The following is a 13,806-nucleotide window of genomic DNA, read 5'->3' on the forward strand; positions in this document are numbered from 1 at the left end:
CACATTGTGAACTATTCTGATGGCTCTTTTCTGTAGTACAAACAGTGGTTGTAGTAAGCTTGTATAGGTGTTTCCCCAAACCTCAGTACAGTAACGGAGATATTTTAAGATAAATGAACAGTAGAGAATGTGTAGTGATTTATGATCCAGAATGTTCTTGGCTTTGGCGAGAACTGAAATGCTTCTTGACAGCTTGGATTGAATGTGTTTTATGTGAGGTTTCCAGCAGTTTTTATCATCTATTATTACACCAAGGAATTTGTGTTCATGTACTCTTTCTATGTTAACCATTCACCAACAGCTATGTCTTTTTCTTTTTTTTAAAATATTTAACCTCTAGACGCTTGATGTCTGTTTCCCTCAAAATCCCATTCTCATTGTAATATGTGGTTGAGTTTTCAGGGTTCACATTTGTCTAAATCATGCATCCATAACTAGTTGAATCCAAAATAATCCTGATTCTGCTATGTGCAGAAGTGCGGTAACAAAACGCAAATCACACTATTGTCTTTGGCAGGGCTTTGAGCTACGTAATATTGATCTAGATCCCTAATCTCTATACCTGGGGTGAAAGGATCTGATGTATTCTCTTGACGTCAACAATAACTCTGGAGGGTTCTGACACATTTTCTGTAAGTTTGAGAAACTGTACAAAGCAAAGAAAGTAAACCTAACTGATTATTCAGTCAACGCTTAATGTAAAAACACTGGTAACAAGGTATAATTTACAGAGATGTCTTGTCCACCCTATTGGGATACTATTTGCCATAACCCCCTGCTAACTACACCATTCACACCTTTAAATATAAACCTGGCAAAAGTCTCAACTTTAACACTGTTGCTGTCATCACAACCGCTCCTGTTTTTTTTCTTTGTGGCGATCAGTAACTCTGAGATGCACTCACATGCTCTGTTGCCCTTGCATGGATTTCAGGACAGGAGCCAACATTCAAATATCTATATTATTTAGCCTACCAATTCAGCGTGCTAACGTTTCTGCCTCAGTTTCCACTCTATTCCACAGATTGATTTGATATGATGTGTGTAAATTGCTTGTCTTTGTCATAGTTCTTGTTATGCTGAACTGCAACAACCATTGTAAAGTGGTTGTCACAGGCTTTTGACCAATCAGAATCAAGTATTTAGCAGTCAGGTGATAAACACTGAAAATGTCACTTTCAAAATAATCCAGAATGACTAGTTAAAATCATAATAAAGGTCTATAACCCAGCTCAAGGAGTGGACTTTGATGAGTTGATTTTTCTGTGATTTCAAATTATAATGTCGAGTATATCTATGTTACAATTAAGAAGAAATTAATGAAAACAAGATTTAACACCAGGTAGAGCTTCACAGGCCCACATAATGCTGCAATTTTCTACACTACCAGTGTATAAATCATTGATCCTTTGTTTGCACACAAGGTGCAGAGGGTGACGTGATGCAGTTCTATGAAGCACAGTAAATATCATTCAACTGTCATGCAAAGCAGCTCTTATGTTTTAGAAAGTAGTGTGAAGTAGTGTTTCAATCTGCTGCCCTGTTTCAGCTTCCTCTCCCTCTCACTTTCCCTGCTTTTTTTCTGTTTTTATTCCAAGGAATTGATTTGTATTTCGCAGGTATTCACCATTTTCAATTTGAAGTGGATTGTGCAGTCTCATTGTTAAATATAAATCCTCCCTGGTTTGTAATATGATGAAAAAGAGCTCCTCAAATCCACTTTGCAGTGAAAGACGACTCAACAGAGTGGTGGTTCAGACGCAGATCATCATCATCATCACTCGGTAGAGCTGATTAAACACATCTTCTTAAGCTGGGTCCTGATTCACCTCCTACTAAGGACTTCCTGCATAGCTTTCGTATTGCACCTCAAACACAGCCGAATGTCAACATGATTTATGATGCGAGATACATATTTAGCTCAAGCTCAAAGACAGAGGAAGAAACAGCAAGACGGACGGCACACAGTGGATGATGGACCAACATGTGGTAATTAGAGGATAAGGAAAACAGCCGAGGGGGGAGCCAAAGGCCAGGTTCACAGCCTGTCAGTGTGTGTGCTCTTGGTCTGGCATGGAGTTTCCTCGGGGCTCATGGAGGGAAGGAGAAAGTCAGCAGCAAGTTCAGTGAACAACAGTGGGGTATAACTCTGCGTCAGGTCTTTTTCCTGGCGTTTGTTTGTGTGTGTGTGTTTATTCACATGAAAATGTAGTAAGCTTTGTGCTGTTTTGGACCTCACTCTCACCGGCTTCCTGCTTCAGTTGAGGACTGCATGTTGCTTCAACTCACAATTGATTAGGGGATGGATCATAACCTTGTCAACATAAACAAAGAAAAGGGGCAAAACTGTTTTTCCACATGGTTCCCACTTTGTGTTTGGAAGGTGAAATGATACTGGATGTACTGATCACATCCACCCAGTGTTTTGACTTCCTCTTTAGATCAACGTGATCAAAGGATGCTCTTTGGAGTTTTAAAGGGCAAAAAGACAACCTGCGGAAAACTTCTACTAAGAGAAAAGCACATTTTTATCACTTTAAAAAGTCCTCAGAACCTTGAACGTTTGCTGTCAGAGAGCTCGTGCGGAGGTGTGTGAAGAAGAACAAAACAGTTCTTCAGACATCATGGTTAATAAATGAAGCACAACTTGACTTTGAAAGAATGGTCTTGAATTGTGGGATTGAACTCAAACAACTGGATTGAAGGAAAATACAACAGCAGGCTATATCAAATGTGGTTTCAGCTTGCTTTGTATAAATACTGTTAAAAGTACTGCAGGTGTTCATCTCAGATCAATTGTCTTCTGTATACAGTTGTGGAAAATACACAAGTATATACCTCTTGTGATCTTAAGACTCTTTCTTAAGAGACAAATCCCATATTTTGAAAGGACTTTTCTTCCTTGGCATCATCTTGCACCTAAAACATAATGTTATCATTTTTCTGTACACGCACACAACTCCACACATACTGTTGGCCGGGAGTCGTGTGTAAAGAAAGGGGGAGGGAGGGAGATCTTGATGAGAAGATGAGAACATATTTGTTTTAGTCAGATAGCTGGAGGAAGAATTCAGTCGATGTTAATGAGAGGCAATTAGTTTTGATTAAAAATGAGATTGCTCCCCTACATGCAATGCAGCTATAGCAAAACAAAATAATGATTAATTTCTGTTGTTATAGGACATTATTGTCAACAGAAAAACGTAGCCAAGCAGCAAGGATAGAATTGCTCTGAGGCCGGAGAGGAGGAAATATATTCATTTAGGGACTGGGCTGGGTGTTCCTCTGGAGCGGCTCATAATAAAGTGTGTGGGAGCTTTTCTCTGTGTGCGTGTGTGTACAAATACAATTGTGCCTGTGCAGGATATGTAGACAAAATGTGTTTCTGTGGGAGGTTTTTGCATATTCATCTCTTTTTGTTATCATTCTGTGTACAATTTAAACCCTGTTTGTTTTTTTTCTTCAGCTGAATTGTATTTAAATTCTCAACGTCATTTAAAATTTCCTCAGAAATATGCTATTAACTTTTCCTCCCTTATCAAAGATGTTACTTCTGTTGCCTCTTTTGGATTTGTGTGAACACAAAGGTCTGTGTGATAACTAACCTGTCTTCCGTTTGTGTCTGTGCTCACCTTCCCCAGCGTCCATTGTAATTGGGAAATGGTGGTGTGAGATGGAACCGTGTCTGGAGGGAGAAGAGTGTAAGACTCTGCCTGACAACTCTGGATGGATGTGCTCCTCCGGGAACAAAATCAAGACCACAAGAGTGAGACCCTGCACACATATGCACACACTGAAGTACAATTGCATCCACCTGCATGGACAGTGTCACCCTTGCAATGAAAAAAATGTACACCTTCATGTACAATACATGCATATGCCTGTTCTCTATAAACTGTGTGTGCAAATTTAACCTGCGTACACTTGCACACATCAATATGTGCATATCAGAACAATCACACCAGTGTTGAACAGCTCAGGCACAGAGAGTGAACAAACTTATGATTCTATTTGACCTCTATTCTTAGACTTGAAATAAGAACATCACTAGATATTACAAGAGGCTGTGTTTGAATAATTTAAATGAATACATTAACAAAGCCTCCCTTGATTTTGAAGAAATCCTCTGCCAGTTGAAACAAACTTATAGGTTCAAATCTGTGGGTAAAAGCAATGTGCATGTCGAACCATACAGAAAACACCCTGACACAGAGCACATCTATGCCCTCTCTGTATAACAAGTTGGATTTTGTTCAGTGTAAGCAACCCATCTAAGAGCCCACTGAAGTAAAGAACAAACATAAAGCCGGCAGTAAACAAACAGGTGGGCTCTGCCTCAGGCCACACTCCTCTCAGAGATAAAGTTAACGGCCACTCTGTTTCTCTCTGCCTGTCGGCTCTGTAAACTGACTCCGAATGCAGCATGCAAAAATAATGAAGCGAGTTAAGTCTTCAAAGAAGCAGTCCAGCACTCTGTGACAGGTTGATCACCCGATTTGTATTCATTTAATTGACTCGCCCCCCCACCTGCTCGCGATCAGCAAACCCCGTCTTCTCTTAGTGCTTTGTGACAATGACTCTGAATACGAGCCGAGACTAATGTGACGGCAGGGAGAGAGGGAACAGCCAGTGAAGGTTAGACCACACGGGGCTTTCCAAGGTTGTTCTGCAGATTATATGCCAACAAATAGACATAAAGCTTTCACTGGGTCCCTTCACAGCCTCCACAGGCCCAAATATTTCAGAGAGAAGTTGATGGAATGGGGTTTTTTCATCCTGTCAAGGTAAGGTGGAGAACTTGGTTCACCTTAAAGAATGCATTTCTAATTTTTAATCAGTCCTTTGCACCATTTGAAATATGCTATCTAGTGATTCTGTTAAACTTTGAACAAATGTATTTGTTTAACCTCTTGAGGTACATGAAAAGACTGTATATATCTGCACACAAATGAAGAAAGAAAGAAAAAACATTTAGACATACCTTTGATGATATTAGACCAAAGCCATCATTCTCAAAGTCATAAGAGAAAAGGGCCAAAAGTTCAGGCCTGAAAGCTGCTTTTCTACCCAATACACACGTGTCCTTTTCTCTTGACCCTCTCTTTGCAGAACACCCAGCCATACTCCCCTTTTTAGCTTCTGGAAGCAAAATGCAGAGGATGCGTCAACAGAAATTGAGCTGCATTCTTGCTTCTGTAAAGGTTAGTCTTTTTCTCAAGCTGTTATTTGTTTCTGTTTTCCCGTCTCTCTCACATCACTGTAATGCTCTTGAGTGTCGGCCAGAGGGAGTGGGACCAACTTATGTTCAATGACTTCTCATTAACCCAAATACTCAGTGCGAAATAATCAAGTGTGTGTTTACATGCTGTGCATGATTAGGCAGGCGTGACACAAATACTGAGCGCACCGCCACCCACTGTAAATATTTATCAACCAGCACAGGCAGCACACGCATAAATGAAAAGTAAGTTGCAGCATTTTTCGCAAAAACAGAGGCACATGTATCACTCAAACATATTAGTCAGCATGGTGAAATGTGTATCCTGTAGCTGCACACTCACAGTACTGTAGAAACACACACAGAGAGCCAGGTCCCCCCCTTAGCAGAGCCCTGTTGTTTTTTGAACAGGGTGTAATGGCAGGATCAGTCCCCCTTCCTTTCAATGCCTCCTTTGTTCCATGTCCTGATTTTGCTATCGGCCTCTGTGTGGGTTTGATTACAGTGCCTTACACCATTCTGCCAATCCCATTAGTCACTAATCTGTGACATGCTACTTGCTCCTCTGTGTATATGTGTGTTTTCCTAGTAATGTATGAATGCATGTTTGATGTGTTTGATATGTCCCTGTTTGTGTGTGTGTGTGTGTGTGTGTGTGTGTGTGTGTGTGTGTGTGTGTGTGTGTGTGTGTGTGTGTGTGTGTGTGTGTGTGTGTGTGTGTGTGTGTGTGTGTGTGTGTGTGCACTCACCCCCAGGCAGGCCTCTCCCCATTTCCCTTCTTATCAGAGGCCACTTGATATCCTGATCCCCCTCTGAGGGTCTTGTTGTAGCAGCTATCAGCGAACAGCACAGCCCACAGGCTACATGAAAGGCCTTTCATCCTGCACTCTGCTCCCTTTTTTAATCAACATTCCTCATTCACCTCCCTCTTAGGCCAAATTGCCTCATTTGTATTTGTTCTGACACAAGCCAGCAAGCCAGCAAGCCCACAACACAACGCTGCTTCTTTGGTTTGTTTGTTTGAGTCTTTTTCAAATTGTCATCCATTCTTTTTCACCGGCAGGTTTTCATTTTGCTCTGAAAAGTGTCAGTGACGCACAATGAAGCAGGCACACACACACACACACCTGTTGTTCAGGCTCAAGCAGACTTCATCCACATCCTTCATAAAATTGGCATAAAAACTAAGCTAAGCAAAGCCAGTGCCTGACACCAGTGTTTTCTTCTTTCTTTTCTTTATGTCTTTCAGAGAGGGAGCCCTTCATTGCCTGTTCTGTAGCAGCAGACAAGGCAGGCCCTTTTGTTTGGGGAAGTCACAGTGGGAGCGAGGCTGGGGAGCACCTTCCAAAACACTTGCCTACCATAGATCTGCATTACCTGCTCCAGTCACTAAATCAGTCCATTTCTGCTCCCTGCAAACAATTACACACTTTTAGAGAGACAAGCAGCAAGACAGAGGCTGTTATGAAAACACCTCTTGTTCCTGTGCAATGCTTTAATAATAGTGAAAGGGTTACTTTTATATTAAAAGATCACTTTCAGGTTGCTGAACTCAAAATGAACTTGTTATCAAAGACAGGAATATCAAACATATGTAATCCAATCCTCATTTGGCATTCAAAGAACTCAAATGGTTCTTATAAGTGCCGCATTTACACTAATATACAAAAGTTATTTCAACTCCACAAGGCCACTACGAAGTGTGATACTGTTCATGAGTGACATTAGTGAGTGCCAAGCATCAAACTCAAGTGGATAACCACCTTTCACACCTCCAACTTGTCCAACATGATTTACCTGCTGCTCAGAGACTCACACGTCCCTCATAAAAAGAACTGAAGGGCACTTATTCAGGCAAAATACCACACCGTGACAGGATGTAGCCCATCTGTGAGACAGTTTCAGAGCAAAAGTGACCTGCCAGCAGATTCATCACCTTCTAATTTGTCAAATCTGGAGACTGAGCTCTGCAGTTAATCAGAATGAACTCTGAGCGGCCACTCCACGTACAGTTCAACTTCATCTACAAATCATCTCTTCCACCTCCTGCTTTACACTTCTTCCCCTCTGCAGTCCTGGTTAATGTCATGAGGACGAAAATGAAATCACAGTCAAAAATAAACTGTGCGCTATTTATTTAATTTACTAATTACTAATTAGTACTTTTTTACAGATGCAGGTCAAGTTTTACAAAAACAGGTTTTCGTCCTTATGATTTTTTTATTCAGGTTTGGGGTGGAGGAGTGGAATTCGAGTGCTACTCATTAATTTATACTCGGTTTTTTTTGCCTTTTCCATTGTCAATGTCACATTAAATGGTTCTTGATGTATTTTGTTGTCTGGAGTCGTCTGTTTTTGAATGGTGCTCTTTAGTTTCTGTTTGAAGAGGTTTCTCAGCTGGCACGATTGATTTGTTCAGCACTAAAAGAGAAAGGGGGATAGGCTAGGGCTGTGTTTGCTCTACATTCTTTTCGCTAAGGCAATTGTCCTTGGCTCCTTTTACTAACTGAAGTCTGAGTAAATTGCAATTTAATGCGGCCTGCAAATTAGAATGCAGACTGCCTTGTTGCCAGCTAAGATGGGATAGGCAGGAAATCCTTGAGCAATCCGCTGCTACCTTCTGCACTGTTCATTTGAGGAGACAGAGGACAACACAGAACAGAGGACACCTTTAGTCACACACACACACAGATGCATGTGGGTTGAAATGACAGAATTTGCATACAACCCTTCTTTTCCAGCTAACAAACCTCTGGTGGATTGTTTCTCAGGCAGGGAGTGAGCTGTAATGTCCAACCTGTAGCTGCTCTTGTTCCGGCAGAGGTCATTCTCTACTCCGACATGTCTTATGTGTGGACATGCGAAAGATAATACAGATGCAAATGCAGGACAGATGAGCCCGGAGGATTACTGTGTGTGAGGATCAGGGACCAAATCCGTACAGAGAGAGACACTGTGATATTAAATCTAAGACTTTGAAGCTATTTATTGCACACAGAGGAGCAGCTACAGTGTAATGACCTAACAGACATGATGAAGTCAGCAAGTGTCTCCTTAAAATGGAGCTCCAGGAAAGCTTATTTGACGTCTGTCTTAGCAAATAATTTAGCCTTTAAAACAGACATATTCTTGAAAAAAGAAATGCTTATGGGGTTCCACTTACTTCTAGTGATGTTTTACTTGATTCAGGGACAGGGGAGTATCACAGAAACCTAATGAGACTTAGAAATTATCTGCACATTTCTTTATGAAGGCCTCAGCATACACGTCAATGTGGAAGTTTAAATGCAGGAAATTATTAATTGTAACTTTATTAACCCCTAGCATATGTAAATATTTTGGAAAATAATGTGCTTCCTTCTAAAGTATGTAGCCTAAAATGACACAATTTCGTAATGTTTGTCAAAATATGACATTTATTTTCTAATTGAAACTCAGTATCACCTGAGACACGCTGCCCAGTCACAGTATTTAGAGTATAACTTTAACATTTCCCCCTTCTTTATACAGATCATATACCAACTTTTGAAACATTCTAACTTCGTGATGACTTTCATATTTCATATTTTGCATACACAGTTTAGAAAAGGAGAAAAAACTGAATGGCAATAGGGCTGGGCGATAATTCGTTAACGATACTTGTGGTGTCATTTTTCTAAATATAAAAATAAGAAATGTTCAATAAAATCAATGGAAATGGAGGGGGTCCCTAATGAGCCTGAAATGCTAGTTGTCACCCAACATTAGACAGAAGAAGAAGGCGGCATTGAACAGCCAATCTTGTCGTGAGAGGTAGGCAGGCTTGAAGACGTTTGGAGCTGAATGTAAACATAGCTGAAATGAGCGACAGCGAAACTGAAGAAACACAAAACCTACCAGCTCAAAGCAGAGTCGTTAATCCACAACTTATTAACTATTAACTTAATAAACTTAGTTGAATAAACTTTCAGGATGTTGGTAAAAGAAGAGCACGGAGACAACTTCTGCTGTGCATTTTTAGCACGTTTAATGTCCACCGCCACCGTAGTACAACTGAACACTGAATAACTGATGCATTCACTGCTCTGTGGGAAACGACATCACTCTACCCGTAACCCTTAGTAACCTTAAAGGGGAGTGCACTTCTCGAACAATGCTCTACTAAACTGACACTCAGAATACAATTTAATATATATTTGTTGTAAATTTAAATAAATTGCAATGCATTAACCTCAACCTGTGAAAAATTTGAATCTACAAATTATAACTTCACAAAAATCTCTTCTTACATAAAAGACCTGCAATGTCAGAAATGATGAATTCAAGAAGTTTATCAGAAAACTAAATCCAGATACAAGCTAACAAACTGTCTGGTTTCTTCAGCTTTCACACAGGACCAAAAATCTGTCTTTAAATTTAAATGAAATAATGATTCGATATTTATTGTGATAATTACCAATATCGATTGATATCAAATTTTTTATTGTGATAATACATGTTTAATATTGCCCAGCTCTAAACGTCAGTAAATGAACAAATTGAATCTTTGGATTTCAAACATGCTATTGACATTTTCCTGTTTTGATACAGGATCAGAAACTGATAACTATCAGGTGGCAAAATTCTACCTTTCTCTCTCTTTTATCAACTATAGAAACAACTGGGGGAAAAAAAATCCCTAAACACATGCATACACTAGGAATTAATCAATAATGCACACTGAGAGTAAAATAAAGAGTAATCAATATTCACACCTTTACAGTATTGATCATCTATAGTGTATGCAGGCAATAAAACACAAGTGTAATTGTAAGTGAATGTCCCTGCTTTGTATCCTCAATCTGGTTAGTATCCTCCAAGGATATTTACATTTAACGCTTCATAATCAAAGCTGTGAAGATATAATCAATTATGCTCAACATAAACATATATATTCTTTAAAACCAGTTTCCAAGAAAATCCATCAAATATAACTAACTGAAAATAAATTCACCTCAGGGCCAGTGTATCTGTCTGCGTACGCAACCATATTGGATTTTGATCCAAATAATGTATAAATTATTTTTGTTGATCTGAGTAATTGACCACGCCCCCAAGGGCTTCATATGATATTAGAAGTAAAATATAAGATATAAGTCCACCCACTTCATTGTCATCTACCCTCCTCCAGATACAGGAGTCCTTTACACAAACTATAACACATCCATTGGTTCAAATTTCATGAAATTCAAGAAAGAGCAGGAGTTCATAAAATAAGTTTCTAGATTAGTATGTTGAATCAGGTCTGCACCAAAACAAACTCTGACCTGAATTTACAAAGCTATCAAAAAGGATTGAACCCCTTTCCAAAGATTTCATGGACAATCAGCCACTTTCTTTTTTAAAGCTCCTGTGAGGAAGGAACACTGACACATACAGAGGTTACAGACATAAAAAAAAAAGTCAATAGAGAAACCATTCTTGTCTGGTCTTGTTTGCTTTTGTAGATCATGTAAAGACATCTGTATTCATTTTAGTCTGTTTCATTACCAGCAAAGACTTCTTCACAGGAGATTTAAATATAAAATAAGCTCAAAGGACTGTACACATCATTGATGAAGGAGAAAGCTGCACATTTTGCAAAGCCAGGGAAATGACCTCAAAATTACCCAAATAATACGCTGTAATCCAGAACTGAGTCAATTAGTGCATGTTTTCTTCAAATTAAACTTTTTTTAAAAGAAGAACAGTGCTACGTTATGTTACAGTGATATTCTTTGTTGATGCTTAATTGGATCAAAATAATTATGCCTGAGTTTCCTACCACTGACTGTTCTCTGAAGCAGATTCTCAAATAACACACAGCACACTGTAGGTGGATACAGGTGCACATAGTTCTACGCACAGAGTAGTTATTAAAAGCATTTGGCTGGCTTGCTCACATGTCCAACATATTGGACCTCTGAGACTCTCAATGAGCTGCAGCTCACAGAATGCCAAAAGCACCCTCCACACTCCACAATCAAATCCACACACCTGGCTACCACCTGCCAGGCCTGCTGGAAATGTCATGGCTGTGTTTCCTAGTTGAACAGGATTATGGGATTTCTAATTGGCCCCACAGTGTACATGGGGACTTCAGATATCTTCACTGTACAATCTAAAAGCAGTAAAATAACTGGAAAATGGGATGAAAGTGAGCTAGAGAAATACTGTGGAAAACATTTACATGCTTTTGCTGCACAGACGGTCAAAAGAGGACAAGTAACTCTGCTGCTTAAGCAGCTGCACACATCGTGCAAACAGTTATTGAGCTTCAGGTTGAGCAGGATGCTGAAAAGCAGGATATTCAATAGCAGTCTCAAGGTTGCACGATGTACCATTGAAATGGGGCTCGGCTTGCAATAAGAGTCCCTAAGCCAGAGTCAAAGAGAAACAACTCAGGCTCCACAGCGGGCGCGATCCTTTATAGCAATGCCAAAGTCATTTTATAGAGTTTGAGGGAAATCTTCCGCTGTGATTGGCTAGCTCTATGTGAAGGTGCAAATGAGGGATCGGGTCTGAAATAAAGTCAAAATGTGCCAGAGCGTCAATTTGTGAAGCAGACATACACAGCATGAAAACACACCAGGGGTTTTTAGGTATCAAGAGCACTCCTAATATATCTCAGAATGCCTATAAATGCCAAACACACCTCCATTTTCTGCACTGTTTCCACTCGTATAAGCCATCTGTTTTTTGTAGCAGCAGGCACCAAGAGGTGAGACAGGGCTCTATAAAGCCTCTGCAGTTCAAAAGCCTCCCCTTGTTTTTGAAAACATGCAAACGGTGCAATTCCTCTGGGTGTAATCCTCGCACACTTGTAAGCCTTTGTTCTGTCTAAGTGTATGTGTGTTTTCTCTCCTCTCCTCTTCCTCCTCTGTGTTGCAGATTCATCCCAGGACCTAACAGAGAGCTCCCATTGCAGGGCTGCGTGCCAGGCTTTGCCCCTCATCTCCCCTTTCTCTTGCCTCCGAACGGACTAAAACTATTACATCCACGGCAACCGACTGGATTACCTGGGACCACAGAAAGGATATCCACCCAGATAAAAACAGCTTTGCTCGTGTGGTGCCAAGGATTTGAAACCAGACTAATCCCCTGTTTGATCAATGAGCCCCATGTTGGTGACTCTCCTCTTCCTCACAGCTGTGGCCAGTTTCAGACCAACTCTGTCTCTGTTTCTCTCCCTCTGCTCGCCCTTAGAAACTGATACAGCTTTGCAGGGGGTTATTTAGAGGTGGTTAAAACATTATTGATAGACGTGCACCCTGCCTGAAGGTAAACCGGTCAAGGAGCTTATGTAGACCTGAACATGAACAAAGAAATGAAAGGACACGGAGGGAAATAACCTGATATCCCTTCTATTTCTGTGTGGAAAGCATTTGTATTTGACTCGCTACCCCGGCAGGACGGCCTTGCTGTAACCACACCGAGGAGGACTGGTTCAGAATCACTGGATTTTCAGCGACTGAAACCACAAGCAGCCCATAATGAGTTGATTAAAAGTCTATTTGGTCTCACCTTCATCCCTCATGACAGACAGTTTGACCTTATTTGAGGGCATGTCCAGTGTACATTGCGCACTTGTTTTCTTTGTGTGTAAAATAATTGTGTATATATACATATATAAATACATGACATATAAGATGACAGATCCAAGAAGCTGAAAAATATATTTAAGACTCTTTATGGTGGGATACTGATCAGTCACTGAGGCTGTCGTCCCAGTTTGGTGTGTGTAGGACTGCTCTGAGGTTTATGCTTGCATTGGAAAAAGCCACAACAGAGTCATAACAGTAAATATTGGTCCCTTTCGTATTTCAGCTATGTCCTTGGTTAAGCCAGAAAGTGCTTGTAGTTTCTGTAAAAATGAGGAAAAACACTGTACAGAACTGCCTCACAAGAGAAAACAGCACTAACAGCAACCCCTGAGCTTTCCACTCAGATACATTAGGGACAAAGAACAGCAGCAGAAAAACTTGGAGCATAATCGGACAGTCATGGGCGACTGCTTGACTGTGTTTCTTCTGTGGATCTCCCTCTCACAGCGCTGGGAGAGATGATTTATTCGAGATGACAGTGAGAAAGTATTAGTCACAATGGAGAAACATACAGTTATCCCCCAGTAGATAAAAGTACATTACAGGACAGCCTTATGAGAAATAAAAAATGTTTTTCTATACTGATATGCTGTCTCCCCTTCCTTCAAACCGGAACTGATATTTTGAAAAATGTTCCTCTTATGACAATTTGATATGTTGTAATATGTGGGTGGAAGATCTTGTCAGAGTTTCATTTATATGATATGTTAACATTGTGAACGGAGTTTTTGCTTGAGTAAACAAGCAATCAACAACAGCACGAGGCAATGTGAAAATGACTTACGGGCAGACAAACACACACACACACGGTAAACACACAAACAAATCGGTGATGCGTCATTTATACAATTCCCTTGGTGGCAGAGAGGATTTATCAGAACAGCACATTCAATTCATTCATGCAATTAGAATAAAGATTTCCAATATTCTGCCAGGCAAAATTCCAGATGATTTTCAATATCAACCTCTTCTCTCGGCTGATACGAG

At 40.3% G+C, this 13,806-nt stretch overlaps 1 protein-coding gene across 8 annotated transcripts in view; it reads left to right on the forward strand.

The window, feature by feature from the left end:
- The window catches only part of LOC117823296 (chemokine-like protein TAFA-1), a 137,009-nt gene extending 123,603 nt beyond the window's left edge, over positions 1-13,406 (forward strand). For 3 of the 8 annotated variants that reach the window (XM_034698452.1, XM_034698465.1, XM_034698496.1), the window contains 4 exons: positions 3,642-3,766; positions 4,722-4,784; positions 5,110-5,201; positions 6,468-7,548. In XM_034698452.1, the coding sequence (XP_034554343.1) occupies positions 3,642-3,766; positions 4,722-4,784; positions 5,110-5,136 (215 nt within the window). In that variant the 3' untranslated portion in view covers positions 5,137-5,201; positions 6,468-7,548. Of the gene's footprint in view, positions 1-3,641; positions 5,202-6,467; positions 7,549-12,106 lie in introns of those variants that run through there. The other 5 variants (XM_034698488.1, XM_034698480.1, XM_034698460.1 and 2 more) reach the window with 4 other exon arrangements.
- The last annotated feature ends 400 nt before the right edge of the window (positions 13,407-13,806 follow it).

Source organism: Notolabrus celidotus, chromosome 1, assembly GCF_009762535.1.
Source record: "Notolabrus celidotus isolate fNotCel1 chromosome 1, fNotCel1.pri, whole genome shotgun sequence".
NCBI lineage: Eukaryota > Metazoa > Chordata > Actinopteri > Labriformes > Labridae > Notolabrus > Notolabrus celidotus.